The sequence below is a fragment of the Corythoichthys intestinalis genome, chromosome 16, assembly GCF_030265065.1.
Source record: "Corythoichthys intestinalis isolate RoL2023-P3 chromosome 16, ASM3026506v1, whole genome shotgun sequence".
Lineage (NCBI taxonomy): Eukaryota > Metazoa > Chordata > Actinopteri > Syngnathiformes > Syngnathidae > Corythoichthys > Corythoichthys intestinalis.
In genome coordinates, this window is record NC_080410.1 from 18,800,989 (window position 1) to 18,822,402 (window position 21,414).

Sequence of the window (21,414 nt, forward strand, 5' to 3'; positions counted from 1 at the left end):
ATGATGCCGCTGTCAAATAAATTGTTACCGGTTATGTTTTGGTGTAAATATCCCATAATACAGTGAGGACGCCTGCGGCTTATAGTCCAGTGCGGCTTATCTATGAACAAATGCTGTTTTCGTGTCGAATTTTGTGGGTGGTGGCTTATACTTCAGGACTTTCGGACTACCTTATAGTCGGAAATTTGGGTATTTAATTTTAATTATTTTAACTAATGTGCAATTATGTGTTTCATTAAGTTGCATTGTTCCCTTTCAAATAAACTAAACTCACATTCAAGTATAGGGACAATTTAGAATCTTCTCAAGAATACCACCTAAGCAAATGGATTCAAATCCAGCTCTCCTGAGTATATGTAATACATTTCATAAATACAAAACCCTCAAATAATAATTTTGAAAACTTTGATACAACTGGGACCCTGCAAATTACTCCGCATTGCGCTGGAATTGAAGCATCAGTTTCATTGATTGAATTCACCTGGAAACCCAAGTAGGGAATGTTGCTTGAAAATGAAATGGTCTCAGTTTACCCGCAAAGGCCTGTAATTGGAATTCAGCAAAGACCTTCACACAATTAACATTCCTTGCAAAGTAACAGTGGGTGTTGTACTGCCCACACTAATGAGGCAAAAAATAAATAAGTAAAAATAAATAAATAAAACAGAAAGGCGCTGCAGGTGGCATATTACCAAGGAAACAGTATCATCCTTTGAATCCCTCTAGATGGGGTGCTTGGTAGTCTTCTAAACTCAGTGAACCAGAGGTTTCCAGGAATTGCAGGTGGATATCTGCAGAGTTTGTAGAAATGAGCAGGCAGCAATAAACAAGCAGCACCTCTTATAAGGCTAATTTAACCCATTGGTTGCCATTGACGGCAATAGAGGGACAACTAATTTTAAATTTACAGGATGAAAGAAGCCACATGATTGGACGTCTATCATCATCATCAATGGCACTGAAAAATAAAATAAAAACTTTATTCTTTAAAGTAAGAGAAAAACGCTCCAGCTTTGGATTCTTGATAATGAAGACGGATGGATACTGTATACAGATATTTATGAAATCTTACACACAAAAAAAAAAAAAGAAGAATATTTCATTTCATGACAAAGGTTGAGAAATATCATCATGAAAAAAAAAATACTCATTTTAAGGTACCCTCTTTAACCAGCAATATCCATGACATATAGTGCCATCTTTTGGATGCAACCTGCAAAGGCATACATTGAAGAGCAAAAGGAATCGATGTAGCATAAATTCTAGTTATTCAGTACTATTGAATTTACAGTATATGATTATTCCATTTAAAAAAAATTTTTTTGTCATTTAATGTCGATGGCAATTTGAAGTTAAAGATTTTTTCGCATCATCTAATGTTATTTTAAATGCATGTAATTTATTATTGTTTTTTTTTTTTACTGAAATAAAGAAATTAAAGCGACAAACTATCTTTATAAAATAATAGATAGCGTAAAAACATCACTAGCACTTATCTGAATTTATATTTTCATCATCAGACAATCATCAACGCGGCTTGGTGTCACAGAAATGATACTGTAGCTCTGTGATGTGATTTACAGGTGACTTTCTAACGTACAAAAGAAAAAAAATCACTGCACATCAACAATAAGAAATGTTATGAGATGCATCAACGCATATATTTTAATGCATGACGACGATTTATTTACTTATGAATTTACTTAAGTTATGGATTGATACCAAAACCTTTTCCTTTAGATAGAAAAAAAAACACACAAAATGTCTCTTATTGCAATACGCATTTATTGTTGTCATCACACAATGCTTACAAAACAGACATTTTGCAGCAACAACAGTTGAAAGAAGGAATCATGTGACCCTCAGTGTTGCAGATCTGAAGGACACCAATGCTTTTTTCTTTTTCATTTCACTTTTCAGTCCGCAACATCTTTGTTCTTTCACTGAAGCAGATATTACTTAGGAGCAAGTAACCTGCCATGAAGCCCAGGGGAAATTATATACTGATCATTTGTTTCTTTTTTCAAGTTGACACATTTAGAAAGCCACTCTCAGACAGTAGACATTGAGATACAATGCATCAATATTTATCGTGCACTGGAAATATTACCACACATTTTACTCAGAACTATCGCCTGCTATTTGTGCTGTTGTTTCATTAAATTACTGTATACAGTACGGTAATTTTAAGGCATTTCTGCTTGCATGACTGATGGAAAATGTGCTGATTTGGTTTTGTTTTTACACTGACCAATACTCTTAGCATACAGAACTTAATTTCTTTTATGTTTTGCATTGCAAGTCAGTAAATGTTCAGTCGAACTTAATATTTTAATAGCTGAAATGTCGGCACATAGTTTCTAATCAAATAATACAGTTGTAGTGCTTAAAAAGTAAAAGGTGAAAACATTTTTAATTCACATTTTCATTGGGAAGAAATATATAAGTATTGTAATAGCTGCTGCCATCAACTGTTCATTGTTCATACATTTGTATTGATTTAACTGTCCACATCTTCATTTATTGATAGCTTGAGTATAAAAAAATACCCCAAACGTTGTTTTGGATAATTATCAACTATTAGGCCATTTGTGACCTAATTATTAAGACATTTTCCAAGCAGTATATCCAACAAGTAGCTAGACCCTCTTGTGACCCCATCTCTAGTAACCCAATAAATAAAATCACATTTTCCCAGCCAAAAAAGTCAGGGGTATTTGCCTAAAAATGTGATGCTTAATAGAGAAAAAAAATATGTACAATATTTTACAGTTGTCAATGTAAAAAGTGTATTAAATGTAAATGCTGGACAACATCAACTGCTTAAGTGAAGACAAATTTCAGGGTGCACGCTGGTTTATGTGTATTCTCCAGCAGAGGGAAACATTACAAAAGAAAAATCAATTTACGGTGCTGATGGAGATGTAGCATAAGCCTGAGATGTATGTTTGTTTGTTGTTCTGTAGAATTGTGATGAACAAAAGTGAGTGGCCATCAAAGGTATACACCCAGGATGAATGCATGAAAAATAAAACTTACATACAGTTAGAGTAGGATAATACAGTCTGTAACCCATGAAAGTAAATTATGGTCTAACCAGAGCAAAAGTGATAGGTTTCGCTGGTGTGGTATTGGAATAATAATAATAATTCTTTGTGCATGTTTGAAGAAATTGGGCTAATAACTGTGAGTTTGGAAAGACAATTATTTCAATTACAACTGATCTCTGTCATTTTTAGTAAGATATCAGTAAAGACAAAAGGCTGTTTTTTTTTTTCTTTTCTTTTTTTTTTTTTTTTTAAATAAGAGGAAATTATTTCATTTAAGTATCCAGTGCTTGCAATATTTCATTGACAGTTTAGATATTTATCTTTTTTTTTTTTTTTTTGCCTGATTTGTAACAAGGCACATCATATGGACAGCAACATATCTTACTCTGACAAATAGAAAAAAATACCAAGAACTTTGATGGAAATTTGTTAAAAATTGTGCTCGCTCCCTGGTTTGACTGTTTGAATGAATAGAGGTTTTTTTTTTTTTAATGCCATCTTTTAATGCCACTGTATGCATGTTGGAAAAGGAAATGTGTTTTTGCTACTCTTATATATTTGTTGGGGTAATCAAGATGACATACATAGTGCACAATACTTAGAGAAAAAAAAAAAGAAAAGAGAAAAAAAACAGCTATAGCAGAAGAAATTGACAAAGTTAGGCTAGCTTTTTGGGTAACAATGTCGAACTCTGGTCATTTTTCATTTTGGTGACCGACTTGATAGACGCAGGACTTTTATAAACACTCAACACAACTTTTTGTGTTTGACAACAATGCAAACTTTAGGTCACTTCCTAATTTTCAAATGTTTCATTTAATGTCACAATCTACACAAACACATTTGAAATTAGGAAAAATACAACAGGATGAACACAGTGTTATCTAAACATATCAGGAAAGAAAAATTACACTCAATGCACAGAATAATGGCTCTGTATAATCTTCCAGAGTCATTAGAAAATTTAAAAAGTCTAGCATTGTTGAGTTTTATCGCAAGGGACGGTAAAACCTTACATTTGCCCCAATTGTCAGTGTGTACCCCGGTTAGTTACAGACTTTGCTTAAGCACCAAATCTGTAACTTTATGTGAGTTGCAACCGTGCTCAGAAATCAATTATCTAACTCAGCTGTGTCATTTAAACACTAAAATACAAGATACATTGGCCTTGCCAAATCCGCTTGTATTTTGCCTGATTGTGATAGTCTTTTGTCAAAACAGTAGAGAGCATAGTATTTTTTTTGGTTACATGTATTTAATTTGCATTTGTCTAGGGAAGAAACATGATATCAATTGCCACGTGAAGGTGTTTCCTCATTAATTCATTTTCTGCCATTGACAACAATAGATGTCCAAAAAATTTAAGCTGGGATGGTTGGCTGTGAAAGCTTAACTTTTAGTGCCATTGACAGTGTTAAGCCAAGCCATTTTGACTGGGATTGGATTCTGTATGCTTGAATTGCGTATACTTTTGTACTGTGAACCAATAAATGGATCCTGTGATTTGAGTAAACGTCAAGCAGTGTTGACTAGAGCTTAACGACTTTAACTACATCGTGAGTGTGCGCACAATATTTTGTGTATGTGAGTGTGCGTGTTTGCACGTCACGCATGGCTTTCAGAATCTGTTGACATCAATACAAGACAGAAAATGGTGAGTGTGAGCACAGAAGCAAAATGTATATCTGTGATCATGCACTAGTATTATAAAAAGTATTATTATTCTTTTTTTTAATGTAAACCAGCAGCAAACATATCCTTTAATTTGATTTCTTTGGTCCAAGGTTTCAAGTTCATGATGGCGGACCGAATCAATCATACTTTGATTCACATTTCACGTTACATTTAACATCTGGTGCTCGTAAATTTTTCATATAGCTGATCATTAGCTCAGGTTTTTAAGAAGTCATTGTTTTGAGCTTTGAAATACAAAGACAAGCACAAATTCAGAGCTGTATGCGTGCAATGTTTGTGCCACATGTATGTGTATGTGTTAAATAAACAGTTGTTTTAAGGGTTAAGTGAAACCAGTGAGTCCTAAACTAGCCATAAGATAGTAGACAGTTTTGTTGTTTGTTTGTTTGTTTGTTTTATATGTCAGCTTTACAGTAAACTTCAACTCGGAATGACAAATTTAATTGAAGGAGAAACAGAGAGCCTCATAACAGGCGCAAAGGAATATTTAATACTGTATTTGAGTGTCTTTCATTATAGTTGCGGGAGGCCTAAGCACAGTTAGGAGAGCAGGTCATCCAGTGATCCAAAAGTCATCTGTCTGATGCGTCTCTGACTACAGTGATCCCTCGCTACTTTGCGCTTCAAACTTCGCACCCTCAGTCCACCGTGCATTTTTGTTCAATAAAAAAAAAAAAAAAAAAAAAGATGACGTCCTGAGCCGATCGCGTAGTCTCACTCTCCCTCCCTCTCCCTGCTCTTTGTTGGTCAGGCATGGAGTGCATTGGAGTTGACAATGACTGAAAGACGTTTAATATTTGAAGTTTTGTTCTCTGACAAGGTCAAAGCGCCGCATGCGTCAATCGTCGTTTTTTTATTTATTTATTTATTTATTTATTTATTTATTCATTTATTTATTGTCATCATCATCATCGGTATCATTGACAGTTACAAGATGGCTTTTTGATATGATTAACCCGAAGAAGGAAAAAAAATGAAGAGAAAGACAAGGGCTGACGCGAGAAGTCCCGTCCCCTTCAACCAAGGACGCACAACCAATACATGGTAGAGTAGGCATTATACATTGCGATACATGAGCAGCTTTTTTTTTTCCCTTTGTTTTTTTTTCATCTTCACATGAATGTTCTTCCCAAAAGTCATTGATTGGTTTTAACTTGTTAAACAGTTGCTGCAGCAAATCATTGTGTGTAAGTGACCAGCGTGAGCGGATTTGAGTGGACATAAAGCCAAGCATTTTTCTGCTTCATTCTTGTTGAAAAATAATTCAATGGGTGCAAAACTTATCATAACTATTTCATTTGAAGTGCTTAAAAACCAGTTATTAAAATATATACATGTTTTTTTTGTTTTTTTTAATTATACTATGGGGAAAAAAAGTGAAAAAACATTTCTAATAGATATATCTCTTAACAATGCTAAATCTGAATAAATACATTGAAAACACACACAAAAACAAAAAAAAACAACAACAAAAAACTTTTGGTGGGGGGCGGCTATTTCGCTGTTTTTCACTTATCGCGGTGGGTTTTGGTCCCCATTAACCGCGAAAAACGAGGGATCACTGTATACTACTCTAACTGTCTTTGGGCAAGACACTGAACACAAAATTCCTCCACTGGGCACATTGGTAGCACTTTGCATGGCAACAGCACTACCTTCTGTTGTGTGAATGTGTATTTCTTTGGGCACTGAAATGGTATTGATAAAACCAGAACATGAGTCCTCTTCATTTATCATATGTTAAAAGGAGGAAAAAAAGGGGTAAAATCTCTATGGATGTTTACCGAACATATCCCCTGCAATAAACGGGTTCACTGTAAAACATTCTTTGTGGTCACAGACTGATGTGTCTCTCCGAACAAAGCACACCAGTTAAAACACATGAGATTCACATAATTTTATATAAAAAAGTAGAAATACACCAAAAAAGGTATTGGAAAACAATGTGAATGTTCAGGACCTTCGCTGCGGTAACAGCAAAGAGAAAGTCTTTTGAAAAAGTCTTGCCTATCGGTTCCCTGGTAATATGGCGGTTGAGGGGGCAACGGGTGTGTGTGCACATAAAAATTCTGTACCAGGAGTCTAGACCTGTGTGGAATAAGAGCGGGGCAGAGTTGCGTACCGCCCGGCTGGATGTGCGGCACACTGAGGAGAATGCTGTTCGGCCTGGTCTAGACTTCGCTGGAAATGGAGCGAGACAGTATGAGGACATCGGGTTTGGTGGGGAACCGATAGGGCTGATGGTCATGTGATCTCGGTGAACGGAGATCTCCGTGAAGTCTGCAGGGGAAAGAGAGGAGTGAGAAAGAGGAGAGGGTGGGTAGAGGCGAAGAGAGAGGAAAGCGAAGAGAAGGACAATCAAGAGATGCACATGGATGCAGGGTTGAGAGAGAGTGTTTTTGTTGGTTGTGATCATTTACATGTACAAAACAGAAATAGGAAAAAAAATTCAGAAGCTAGTGAGGAATATGAGAATAAAGGAAGGGATGTGTGATCCAAAAAGACTTAAAGTCGGTTAGAATGGTTGAACATAGGTGTTGTATAGGGGTGGGGGTGAGTAAAGTGCTGGATTCTGGAGGAGTGAGGGAAATAGGGAGTAGATTGAGAGGAAAGAGGCAAGGTGGGAGACACAGGAAAATAGGCAATCAGGTGAGGGTTAGAACAGGTGACAGACCACACAGGGCGCAAGACATTTTCCAAACACAGTGGCTATATTCACATCAATAGAAAGTATTTCTGAAGGCATTTGGACCACACAAACTGTATATGCAGTGCAAGAACAGAGGACGATAACCATTTAAGACAGAACTTATGAACTAATGTACATTTGTGCCACACTCCCAGTTCAAATGGATTGGACGTCTATAGTGATTAACTTATTTCACTTCAAAGCAGATGGATGAAAACAACCACAGGATTGGACAGCAAAATAAAGCTGAACTCAGGCCCACGGGCTCTTGATTCATTGTCTGCCACTGACGGCGATAGATGTCCAATCCATTAGAGGGCTGGGACCGAATGAACAAACATTTGGCAAAATCCCTTGGTTTTGTGCTTTGATGGAGTGAGATGCCAAAAGCACACTCACAACATAAGCATTGACACACTACCAAGATGGATTTCATTGAGTGACAGCTCAAGTTTAATTTCATACTCATTAGGTAGCCAACTACTTTGTACATTTCCACAACAGTGTAGACACTTCTCGCTGTGTTTTTAAAAGGCGCACTCACAACAAACATACTGTCTATACGTTACACGAACAGTACTTCCACTGACAACACGTACTCAGAAACACATCAGATTAGTTGATTTCTAAACTTTTGCAGTGTCTGTCAATCAGTGGAAAGCTTTCGCAAAGTATGCAGAACTGTCCAAAAATGCCACCAGAATACAGTAATGATACCCATGTGAATATAGCGACAACACCTGCCCATCAATACAGACTTATAGTAAATATGACCATTGTGATGCATGCTTCTACAAGCTGCTTTTTTGCATTCTAGCTCAATGCTGAAATACACCACAAGAAATACTTGAGTGGTAATCTGCATAACAATGCAGATAGATTAAATGGAAATTAGGAGTGGAAAGTAACGAATTAACTTTTACTTTCAGTAAGGGGCCGTTTACATGGTGACTCTCCGAGAAGACGAAAAATTTCATATTTGCATTTATATGGGCCCTTCTCCATTCGAACAATGTCGCAATTCCGCATGAAAACGATGTAGTATTCATGCCAGGCCCAAGGTGGCAGTGCAGATTTACAAGGCGGCAGCGAATGATGCACTTTGACCCCACCAAAGTTCCTTAGCCCGGAAAAAAATATGCCCGCCCACTCGAAGCGAAGGCATTTTTCTTTTGTTCAAAAAGGCACAAAAATGGAAACATTCAACATATTTAATTTAAAAATATTATTAAAACAGTAAATTAAAGCCGACATTCAGCCATATTTGCTGTTTTTAATGTTTAGTAGCACCGCTGCGCACGCCCAATCTGACGTGTACGAGTGCTGACGTTATCGGCGCGGTGTCGCACCCCGGGAGCCTTTGATATGCATGTGGGGATAGCCCCCCCCAATCCCCCACAATCGAATTCTTCCACTTTGGAGGCAGGATTCAGAATTATTAGTCTTCGCCGACACCATATGCACGCGAGGCCACTCCGCAACACAGTCATTGCGTCTTCGTGTCGCAGAGTCGCCATGTAAACTGCCCCTAAATTTTAAATGACTTATTTTATACTTTTACTTTGAGTAGATTTTTACACCAGAACCTTTACTTGAGTAAAATGTCATTAATGTAACAGAAGTTTTACTAAAGTAGATTTTTTGGGGAGTTCATTTCCACTTTTTCTGGCAGAAATAGCCCTACTCAAACAAACAATAGCGTACCACATGTAAAACGTCACCTTTGCTCATTAATATTCATGATATTAGCAACTGTTGCTAAGGGGGTTAAACTCACGTTTGTCCCTCATGCTAGATGCATGTAAATAGTGTACGAACTAGATGTTTACCAAGCTAAACCTACCAATTCTGTCTGAAAATGATATCCTCGGCTCACTGATAAAGATGTGGAAGAACATACAAATGTTTAGTTAAAGAGATGGCTTGAGTTCGAGGGCTGAAAAAGACGGGGAAAAGTGCCGACCTGATCCAGAGGTAGCTTTTTTATCGATACCTTTTTCTTGTGTGCATTGCCTTACGCCACTGACAATTATGTTCTCCTGTTTCAACAAGCTATCCTTTACCACCATATGCCCTGTCTTTCTTATATTTTATATCCTCTTGTCTTATGTCTCTCTACAACCGTCCTTGGGGTAATTTATATTGCTATGTTTGTGTAGCGATCGCAAATGCTACTTGGTGACAGCCAATGAACACTTTTAATTTTAACAACTTAACAAATCTTTATTGTATTAATATATTTACACTTCCCCCTTACTGAGGTTGTTTCTTTATACCAGAAAAGTAAAGCTGTTAAATCTAGATCATACCTACAGTATAGGCATGAACAGGCTTACTACAAAAAGAACAAGGCCAAACATGGCTAATCTATTTAAATATCCGTATTTTAGAAAAATAGGACTACATGACTGCTGTGATATATAAATATAATTTTGAATGTTTTTTAGGTCATTTTTGTCAGACAGAAGCAGCACGGCAAAACACCACGCTAAAAAAGAAGTGAAAATATCAAAATGGGTTACCTCTTCGTGGTAGGTAATGGATCGGGATTTTCATCTGTAGGACCATTGGCCCCAATAAAATGTTTACTGCATATGAAGGTGAATGGCTCCACGTAGCTGGCATTAAACTGGTCTTTTGGGCGTCTGCAAAAGTTGATACATTGTTCACATTTTTTCCCCTCTGAGTTTTTGGCTTAGGGAAACGTACGAAGAAAACATCCTTTATATGTGGATGGTCGTAATGTCTAGAGTCGTTTGTACAAGTTCCATAGCAGCAGTGTTTACTCGGCATGTTCTTTTTTGAAAGATTACCAGCAGAAAACAAGAAGTACTTGCTTGGGTTCTATGCGGGCGCGCTGCTATATTGACCCTCTTCCTCTCTCCACGCAGCCTTGCGGTCTACAAATAGCATTCGTGTGGTACGCTATTGAACTTGTTCTATTGTTTTGTTGAAATGTAACCACAGCACATTTCACGCCACTAGAACAAATCCCAGCTCTTCTCTTATCAACTGACTGCACAACGTGCTTGTGCACAGATTTAAAGGATTCATCTGTTATTTGTGTTAGTGGTGCAGTTGGGACTTCATTCATGCATGTGTATTTGGTTGTTTTGTGGGGTAAAGGAGGATAGAGGATTTAGGCATAAGACAAGGAGTGTTTATCACATGGGCTTCGGTTTGCATGCACCTGTGAGTGTGCGTTTGTAGACATACCCCGGCCCTTACCTGAGGGCCACTTAACTTTTCTACTGGACTCTCTACACAGGGCAGCGTCACCATTGGCATACCCATTGTCGACTCATGGCACTGGGGCAGTTGTGCAGTAGGCGTAGGCTGCATTTGCTGGAAGTTGTTAATTACACAAGTTACCTGGGGGGAGAGTTGGAGGTATGCTTTTAACTCTTTCAATATCATTCATAATGATAGACATTCAATCATTTGATCTTTTCATCATTCTGCTGTGAATTTAAATGAGTGTCACTAGTAGACGTCCAATCCATTTGAACTCCCACATCAAATGGAGGGGATGTCTATTGCCATAAGTGGCAGCCAATGAATTAAAACAATGAAAGCCAATTAACTGTGAGAGAGCTGTCGTCATGCAGTCTGATTATCCAATAAGGCTAGGTTCAGACCGCAGGTCTTAATGCACGAATTTGATTTTTTTGTGTTTTTTCAACTCGAGTGAGGCATTAACCTGACGGTCTGAACGTGACAAGTCGCATAGAAGTTGACCATTTCAAATCCGATCTGGGTCACTTTCGTATGTCGTTTAAATCCGATCTGAGTCACATTTTTCCAGAATGTGGTGGCGGTCTGAACTGTCAAGTCTCCCAAAACGGAATCATGCAGCAATTACGTCAGCAAAGAGCGAATGCGGCAGGCGGGACAGCAGCGATGTATTTGTGCATGAGCGTTAGCGAATAGCTTGGAGGCGGGCTTGACCACATTCATAAAAAAAATAAAATAAAATGAATAAAAGGATGAGCCTGATAATGCTCGACTTTCTTCACACACATAAGGCTTATGTGCATGCATGCGTACTGTCAGTCCATATAAACTTTAAATATAAGACTAAACAGGGATTATTAATGTATGGTATTTGTGTCCTTTTTTTGGAAATCAAAATATGATCACCCTGGAATGACATACAACCAGCATGTGTAGTTGTTTGTTTTGATGCTTCTGCGCATGCGGGTCAGTTTGCTCAGCGCGTGTCGGACTGCGAATTAGTGCACAGGCATAAAACTTAAACGGGCTCAATGGACAAAGGCAGTCTGAATCGGCACGTCAAAAACACAGATATGACGAAAAATCGGAATTGTGCATTAAGACCTGCAGTATGAACCTAGCCTAATTGGGTGGCTTTTCAAGTCACCGTTGGGCCACCCATCGGTCATAGTATAGAAGTGCAAATGGCAATTATTGCACGTCCTAAAAGGTTTCATTTAGAGAGCTGGCTTTGTTTTTCAGCAGGCAGTCTTTATCAGGCCAACTTTCTCATTGAATTTGAAATATGGAGATGCTACTATGTCCCCTTTCTTTTTTTAAATGAAATCAATTAAATATCTCTATACAAAACTCTCATGAGGATTTATAGGTATGCCTTCAATTTTATTTTTGAAATAGTTTGAGATGCGACATTCTTTAGAACGTCCTCCAGAACAGCAGAGAAGGGCCCTATGAATGCGCAACTTGTGTGATTAAACATTAAAAAAATGTAAACATACGTCCTAATCAGGGGTGAAAGTGGGCCAGAACGGTCAAGAACGCAGTTCCAGTATATGATTCAGGGCCAGAACGCAGTTCCGGTATAAAATTCAGAGCCGGAATGCTGTTCCGGTACACGGTGCTTTGATTCCGAAAATATGACGGCAACTGTAAAAACGCTATGCAAAAAAAAAAAAAAAAAAAATCTTAAGATGCCACACATGCATTTCATCTCCAAGAAGAAAACAATCTACCAACATCAGATTTACATACACAACTGTTAACAACAAGCGTAATAAATTGCTTGTGTAGCGTAATCCGTTTCCACCAATATTTAATATTTATTTTATTCCACGGATGGCATGTGATCAGCAGAGATACTTAGCTCGGATTGGTTCAAATGTGCTTGTTTTCTCGAACAGCAAAAAAAAAAAAAAAAAAAAAGAACGTTGTTGAATTGATGCAACAAAAAAAGGGCAATGCAACATAAAATGGATCAAATCTTTAAGAGCAACGAAAGAGTTGAGGAGGCTTATTTATCATAATTAGTTTTATTTGCTCTGATGGGGAGGTTCAGAACAGTTTAGCTGTCAATGTGCACTTTGGACATATATTTGTTAATTTATGTTAGGCTACTTAGTCATTTCCTTATGATTTAAAAAAGTCAATGTTTGCGCGATCTTCAAAATATATTCCATTTCACTCTGCATGATGTAAGTCATTTGTACTTATTTTTCTGAATGTATGTTACTTACGTATATCTTTATTATTTAAAAAAAAAAAAGTAAATGTTTACATCAATTTACATTACTTCAATTTTAATCTACATCCTATGCTCTTACGTAGTTAAAATTGAGATTTGGCATTTAGTATGTGAGGAAAAGAGGGAAAATAAAAATTAGGTGATGGAGGTTGGGGTTATTGCTGTTTTTGTTAACTTTTATTTTGCAAATCATTGAAAAAATACAATTTTGAATGAAAAACAGTTTTTGTATGTGTTATAGAAATAACTTTGCTAAAACAGTTTTCTTTACATTTCAGTAGTTTAAGGGGTTTAACCCCCACCCCCCAACCCCCCAAAATAAATAAATTTTCTGGCTCTGTGGCGACCTTCACGTCGGGGAGTTCCGGCAAGAAATTCCAGCCACTTTCACCCCTGGTCCTAATACAATTAACTTTCTCTTCTTACCAGAAAAACAGCTATAGCGCCGCCAGTGAAGAATCCGGCCAGGACATCGGCCCAGTGGTTGCGATATTCAGCCACCCTGACCACGCCTACGATCATTGCCAGACACAGCAAGGTGAAGCTGACGGTGGGCTTTGTCAGACGTGTACCTTTGGTCTTGAACATCAGTGTCACATACATCTGAAGAAAGGCATGTGAGAGACACACACAGTAGGGAACAGAAAAGCCAGGGAGCCCCTGTGTAACCACCCAATTACATTGTTTGAAGAGTATCATAATTTTTTCCTTCCAGCTAAAGGTTAAAGTGAACTACACATTTGCTTTCTAAGCAAGATGTATGACTGAGTTAAATCTTACTGAAAGGGTCAACAAAAAAACGTAACTTTAAGTGAGAAAGTAAGATTGATGGCATGAGTCTTATGGCTCTTTTCAGAAGAATACATCAACCTACCACTGTGTACACTGCAGAGTAGACACTGAGCGCCGCATCCTTTGATGGGAAGGATTTACGAGCAGACATGACAATGAGAGGATTCCCAGTACATGCCCGTCGCTCTGTGATGTACTGCGTGTTGGATTGGCAGCCCAGGACTGTGTAGTTTGGTCGGCATGCTGAAAGGAAGTGAGGAGTCTGGTTTCCTGTCACTACTTGCCCGGCATTGGCGAAGATGCTTGTAGTAAATAGGCCAAAGGCATAAACACCTGTATTCAGATGAATAGGGGTAGTGAAGGTAGATATTAGATGTCAGAAATAAATAGCTGTTTAGTGCTGTTACTGGATTACAATAAAGGAAATGTATAGGCACATATTTAATAGTGCTGGACTTAACTCATTGGCAGCTATTGGCGGCGATAGACATCCAATCCATTTGAACTGAGATGATTGGCAGTGAATAAACAGCCCTCCAAGTTTAAATAGATTGGATGTCTAAGAGTGACAAACCAATTTAAATTCACAGTAGAAGGATGAAGAGAGCCACACGATTGGAGATTTATCATCGTCAATGGCATTGAAAGAGTTAAAAACATGAATCACGTTTCCAATAATTTTGGGACTTTTGAGCGCTCATCTTCTTAAAGTATGACAAATTTCTCTCTCTGATGAACTAGACTCAAACTGGCAGCCATATTGTAGGTGGCGTCATTCAAGGCAAGGCTTTAACATTTTTTTTCTTTTTTAAATTATGGTCCATGAGTCAGGGAATATTTTATGTTCAATGAATGCATGTGGCGGAAAACACTCAGGTGACTTGAAGTTCCGCTCTGAGACCCCCAATTTAGCCGACTTTCAAAATTGTCCGATATGCATGTGTGATCCATCATTGGAAAGCTTAAAATCTCAATTTTCTGGGGGAAAAAAAATTTGAACAGGAGGGCTTTTTTTTTTTTTTTAATGTTTTTTAAACACCAAAACCCTATCTGGAGGTGAGAGCACGCGAGAGCAGAATTACAGACACCATGACTTTAAGGAGATATTATCTACTCACCTTGTTTCGATCCAAAAACTCCATGCAGCGTGTATCACTGAGTGTCAAGACACAGCTGTGAATGGCCACAGCTGGATTTTGGGGGATTTTATGGGTGAAACACAGTAATATAACATGGGTTGCGATGCTGAAATTTCAGACATCAAGGAGTGGTTTTCTTTTTCATGTATTTACCCTTTTAAACGTTTTTTTTTTTTTTTTTCTATTTTTTTGTTTGGATTGATTATTTATCATCTAACATATCGGAGAAAATGTGACATTAACAAAAAAAAAATACAATTAATCGGTAGTTATGAGGTAGATATCCGTGACTTTTTTACAGACGCCATTTTTTAAATTGTGATAAAATTTGTTTAAAAGTTTACAATATGTGAGTGCATAATTTTTTAAGTAGTTTATTTTTTTTTTTTTTTTTTTTTTTAAAACAAAATATGAGATATCAATTAATGATTCTGAGCTAAAAACAACAGACATTATGATTAATAAATATAATTACTTACGTTCTTTTTATGGCTGGGTTGAAACAAAAGTGGTTGTGCGACGTCTGTAAACGGGGGTTTCCAGGGTAAAAGTGAAAAAATAAAAATAGTTCAGGGGCTTAATGCGCCATGAATCTGCTATGGCAGCATATAGACATATTGTTCTATCAAACATAACAGTTCTTTTGGCTTAAAATACAGCAGTTTATTTTAAAGAGGGGTGCAAGAGTAGAAACTGCTTTTTCAGCCTTGTCTGTGTTTTCCGCCATATACTATTAATGCTTTCAAACATCTAATTTAGAATGGAAGATTAGATTACAGTAAGGGTACAAAAATAGTAATTCCTATAATCATTGACTGTTACTTGAATCATTGAGTGTATGTAATGTGTGAGTATAACACACACTGTGGACAAAATAACTAAAAGCTGATTCTATCTAAAATGATGTTGAGGCAAATCAAGCCAAAGAGAGAGTGAAACAAATCACACTTTGAGGTAAAACAGGCGATAACAAGTCTTGCCTCTCAAAATAGCATCAGCACGTTATTATCAGTTTAGCTGTGAAATTGTAATGGATGCATTCACCTCAGATAATTTGGCTTTGAATGCTAATTTCCCAATGCTGTGTGTTACGTAAATGACTTCCATATGTTGAGTGGACATAGCTGGCAAATTTTGAAATATCACGAGCCAAAATTTTAGGGCATTTAGGTTTTCTTCAACTGACTTGTCCTACCTAAGAAGCGTATGATACGTCTCAGTAAGGGGTTAAAGTAGCAGCAATCTGCAGTGACAATGGTCTTCTCCTGCAATCCCTCAGCCTTTGTGAAGAAAGCACATAATTCTCCCACAAGAATCTGCAGAAACATGCACAAAATGTGTTAAGAATTGGTGCACATGAACATTTTTTTTCTTTTCACATTATTGAAGTCAACAAGACAAGAGATAACTGTCCTAGAACTTTTAAACTGCATAGCAAAAACACACTCTTACTTGGATTAAACTCCACTGAATTTTGCGTATGCACCTCACCAAAACAGCCATAAAAATGATGGATTTGGAAATTACTCGTAGAATCAACTGCACTGTTCAAGGTAGGGAACACATTCATTAACTCTTACGGTGCCATTGCTGACGATAGACGTCCAATCATTGGTTATTCTCATCCTTCTGCAGTGAATTTGAATGAACTGGGAGGATGGCAGCTGTAAACCTTTGTTCATTCGCTGCCACCATCCTTGTTCAAGTGGATGGGACATCTAGTGCTGTCAATGGTAGTCTACGAGTTAATGTCAACTAACATTAATTAAGCAACTAACATTAATTAAGCATGCTAATATTGTGCTTCAAAAAGCCCTCCGAAAATGATCATTTTGTTAGTGTCTGAATTATAGTTTAGGACATGCTTTAATCTGACTTCAGGATCATTGTTTTACCCCTTATTTTTTGGGCAGTTGTTCAAATTCATTTATTTAATATCAATATGCCATTTTGATATGCTGTACTTTACATGGAAGAGCAGCTTCTCAGTCATTGTCAAGGCAACTCTGGATTGCATGTTTAGTGATCTGTATTTAATTTTATTCCTAGTAGTCCAACAAACACAATCCATGAGGATTTGCATTTAAAAAGGGGAAGGTTCAAATCATCCTGTGGACTTCAGTGAGTAACTGAGCACTCAAACTGCCCTATTATATACCCCTTTGCCTACATGTGTAGAGCAAGAAGACCTCAATCAAAGTGGAGATATAAACAATACTGTTTTGTGAAGAACCATATTTGGTTTTGTTTGTCAACTAGATCACATGGTTTAAGGTCACTTTCTGTGACCAGCAGAGTATGCTCTGACATGATAGGTTAAGAATGATTTTATTCTGAAATTACACAAATGTAGTTTGTTATATATTGTGCAACATAAAACCATACATCATAACAATCTATAAAATGTAACAATGCAGGCTGACTCCGACAACAAAAAATAATACACAAGAAGGAAATTGTACCGTGATGGGACTATACCATTTGGGATTTGGGGGTTAGGGGTATACCCACTTAATGAGTCAAAGTTGCAATTCTTGTTTTTCAAGTTAGTAATCTACTCTTCTGTTAATACAGATTTTTTGTTTTGTTTTGTTTTTTTGCTATTAGGATTGGGACAGTTTGTTTTATTGTAAGGATTATGGAAAAATAAAATATGTAATTTGTATAAAAGTAGTGAGTTTTTGTACTTGCTCAAATGCACCTCCTCCAAAAAGTTTTAAATTAACTGTGATTTTCTCCTACTAATCTTGCTAACAAATTTATGGTGGCCGGGAGGTGTCAGGCGAAATGCAAAGTCCAAAAAATTTTCAGATAGAAAAAAGCACGAACCCCAATTGCAAACGCTTTGCAAAAGAAAAAAAGCACAAATGCAATCTGCCACAAAACGATTGCAAATTGGGAAAAGCATGAACCCCAATTGCCTCAACACGAATGCAGATGGCTTGCAACACGACTGCAAATGTCTTGCAAGACTAAGCCACAGCACGATAGCAAATAGCCACAGCATGACTGCAATACGACGACCCGGAAGTTAAAAAAAAAAAAAAAAAGTGTGATATTTTGTATATGGCTATACAATGGGGCAAATAAGTATTTAGTCAACCACCAATTGTGCAAGTTCTCCTACTTGAAAAGATTAGAGAGGCCTGTAATTGTCAACATGGGTAAACCTCAACCATGAGAGACAGAATGTAGAAAAAAAAAACAGAAAATCACATTGTTTGATTTTTAAAGAATTTATTTCCAAATTAGAGTGGAAAATAAGTATTTGGTCACCTACAAGCAAGCAAGAATTCTGGTTGTCAAAGAGGTCTAACTTCTTCTAACGAGGTCAGATGAGGCTCCACTCGTTACTTGTATTAATGGCACCTGTTTTTACTCATTATCAGTATAAAAGACACATGTCCACAATCTCAGTCAGTCAGTCACACTCCTAACTCCATTATGGTCAAGACCAAAGAGCTGTCGAAGGACACCAGAGACAAAATTGTAGACCTGCACCAGGCTGGGAAGACTGAATCTGCAATAGGTACAACGCTTGGTGTAAAGTAATCAACTGTGGGAGCAATTATTAGAAAATGGAAGACATGCAAGACCACTGATAATCTCCCTCGATCTGGGGCCCAATGCAAGGTCTCACCCCGTGGCATCAAAATGATAACAAGAACGGTGAGTAAATATCCCAGAACCACACGGGGAGACCTAGTGAATGACCTACAGAGAGCTGGGACCACAGTAACAAAGGCTACTATCAGTAACACAATGCGACTCAAATCCTGCACTGCCAGACGTGTCCCCCTGCTGAAGAAAGTGATTTGCAAATAAATTATTTAAAAATCAAACAATGTGATTTTCTGTTTGTTTTTTTTTCCCACATTCTGTCTCTCACGGTTGAGGTTTACCCATGTTGACAATTATGACAATAAAGGAATTGAATTGAATTGTACAGGCCTCTCTAATATTTTCAAGTGGGAGAACTTGTACAATTAGTGGTTGATTAAATACTTATTTGCCCCACTGTATGTGTTTTGTGACCATCTCTACGGACCTCCGTGAAGTCCACCCCCATCAAACGCAAATATATATAAAAAAATATGTCAACCGTTTGTGCTGTAAAAAATTGTTGTTTAAGCTGTTATCGTTTGAGATATTTTTAACTCTTTTATAAGTCTGAGGTCAATCAGCCTTCCATTTTGATAAAAAATGGTGTCAATAGTTTGTGCTGTAAAAATTGTCATTTTATAGATATTGAGATATTAATTTCGAGTGAGGACGTGCAAACTCCAGTGGCTGGCGGAGCGTAGCAACTCTCTCAATAACAGAGGGGTGTCCAAACAACTACGAGAACGTATCAGAAACAGATGGCATCACATCAGGTCCATTTTGCAGTAAATGAGGGGCTGAGAGTGATGGCATCACTTGAAATTCAAATCGCAAGCTGCCCCATTTACTGCAAAATGGACCCAAATTCGTTTGTGCTAGTTGTTGACACACCATTTATTGAGAAAGTTGATACGCACCGTCAGCCTTGGGAGTTATGACGTCCTCATGCCAAATTAATATCTCAATATCTATAAAATGATCGCAGCATAAACGACAATTTTTACAGCTCAAACAATTGACATCAATATTTAGATAAATTTGCGTCTGATTGGCACCTTCACGTTTTCTCTTTTTTTTTTTTTTTTTTTTTTTTAAACTTCCAGGTCGTCGTATTGCAGTCATGCTGTGACTACTTGCCGTTGTGCTGTGGCTTTTTGCATATGTCTTGCGAGCCATTTGCTGTCGTGTTGCGAGGAATTTGCATTCGTGTTGTGGCAATTGGGGTTCATGCTTTCGCTAATTTGCAATTGTGCTTTAGGAATTCGGCATCGTGTTGTGGCAGTTTGCATTCGTGTTTTTTTTTTTTTTCTTTTGCAAAAAGTTTGCAATTGGGGTTTGTGCTTTTTTCTATTTGCAAAGTGTTTGGACTTTGCATTTCGCTTGACACATCTCAGCCCCCGTACAAATTAGCCAACAAACAACTCTAAAATACTCTTTATCTTAAAGTAGATATTATTGTGTAGTGTGGTGTCACAGGGACAAAAACCCTGAATCATCATCTGCTTGGTATTGGCTATTTGATACTGTCAAATGTGTAACTTTATGCTCCTTACATATACGTAATAATCACCTCAGGCAGGACTAAAACGCTGGAGAGAGGAAGTATAGGCCTATTAAAACAGTGACAAAACCTGAGAGACAGGGTGAAAATGTTTGAGGAATTTCCAAGAAGGTGCAGCCAGGTTCGATTAGGTAAAACCTGCAGAGGCCTTGCAATTGCATGCCATAGCTTGCTATTTCTACCATTAATGGAACATAACCCTTTAGGGTGCTGGTCCTTGGCATCCATCTGAACAATACAAGAAAAAATTAAAGATGAAGGGGTGTTTAATCTGTTGAATTAAGTCATGGCTCTGTCACAATCTGCATATCAACTGAAGTGGTATTTAAAGACAGCATAGAGTCCTCTGGGACGGATGTTCCATTGAGCATTGCGCACATCATACATATGTATGCAAATCAAGGTACTGTGCTGTCATTTTTGGACAAGCACTCTTGAGCACTTTGCCTCAGGCATAGTTAAATAGCAGTGGGTGGCAGCCTGATAGGAAGCGTGTAGTAGTACTAATGTGGCTCTTCTGACTTTTAGACCACTGTCTTTATTCAAGTTAGATGCTTATGTTGATTGCAGTTGCACGGGACAGAGATGTGGAGAGCCCTATATTGTAAGAATTTATACATGTGTGCAAAACGGGACGATACAGTATGTATTAATATATCCATCCATGACTATTTTAATCAAGAGAAATAAAGCGGTGTACTTGTGGGCGGGGTCAAACACTCAATTTAATTGTCCTTTTTTACAACAGGCTTGATCCTTTCAATCTGCCAGTAACTGTCTACCATAATTTAACAAAGAGTACAGACTTTTGAGTTTGGGTTAGAACATTCAATCGATGACATTTCGCATAGCAGATCACCATATCTTTAATTATCACTTTTGCATGCGATTTTTCTATGTATTACAGAAAACATTCCATAATATACAGTGGTACCACGACTCGATTACATTGACCTCTACTCGCCTCTGTACTAACTAATTAACAAAAATAGAGAATCAGATGACAAGAAATAATATTTCCACTGTCATTGTCTTCAAAAATTTGACAGGCGAGAAGGCCAATAAAGACGATACATCTTATTATGAGTAGTTCACTTCTGGAATACGCAGTATATTAAAAACAGAATGGCATGAGCACGCATGTTCTTCTCTGTCTAATCACTCTTATCACTGCCTAATCCACTGAGTTGATGCAGAGACTGACTTGGTCTATAAAGAAATGGCCACATAGGGTGAAGTAGACAAGCTAAAATTACAACAACAACAAAAACAAAACAAAAAAATGATAGAAAAAAAAAGAAAATAAATGAGGAGAAATATATATTTTTTTATTTAAATGAAATGTTTTAATTTGGGAGTTGGTTCAATCCATCTTTTAAGCATTGCTGTGAACATTTACAGTAGACAAT

The 21,414-nt window shown here is 37.4% G+C and overlaps 1 protein-coding gene across 4 annotated transcripts in view; it reads right to left on the reverse strand.

Moving 5' to 3' along the window:
• Window positions 1-1,750: 1,750 nt before the first annotated feature.
• The window catches only part of plppr2a (phospholipid phosphatase related 2a), a 61,107-nt gene continuing 41,443 nt past the window's right edge, over window positions 1,751-21,414 (reverse strand). For 2 of the 4 annotated variants that reach the window (XM_057861563.1, XM_057861562.1), the window contains 5 exons: window positions 16,037-16,157; window positions 13,785-14,035; window positions 13,337-13,513; window positions 10,679-10,806; window positions 1,751-7,025 (listed from right to left, as the gene is read on the reverse strand). In XM_057861563.1, coding sequence (XP_057717546.1) covers window positions 6,917-7,025; window positions 10,679-10,806; window positions 13,337-13,513; window positions 13,785-14,035; window positions 16,037-16,157 — 786 coding nt within the window. In that variant the 3' untranslated portion in view covers window positions 1,751-6,916. Of the gene's footprint in view, window positions 7,026-7,156; window positions 7,318-10,662; window positions 10,807-13,336; window positions 13,514-13,784; window positions 14,036-16,036; window positions 16,158-21,414 lie in introns of those variants that run through there. The other 2 variants (XM_057861565.1, XM_057861564.1) reach the window with 2 other exon arrangements.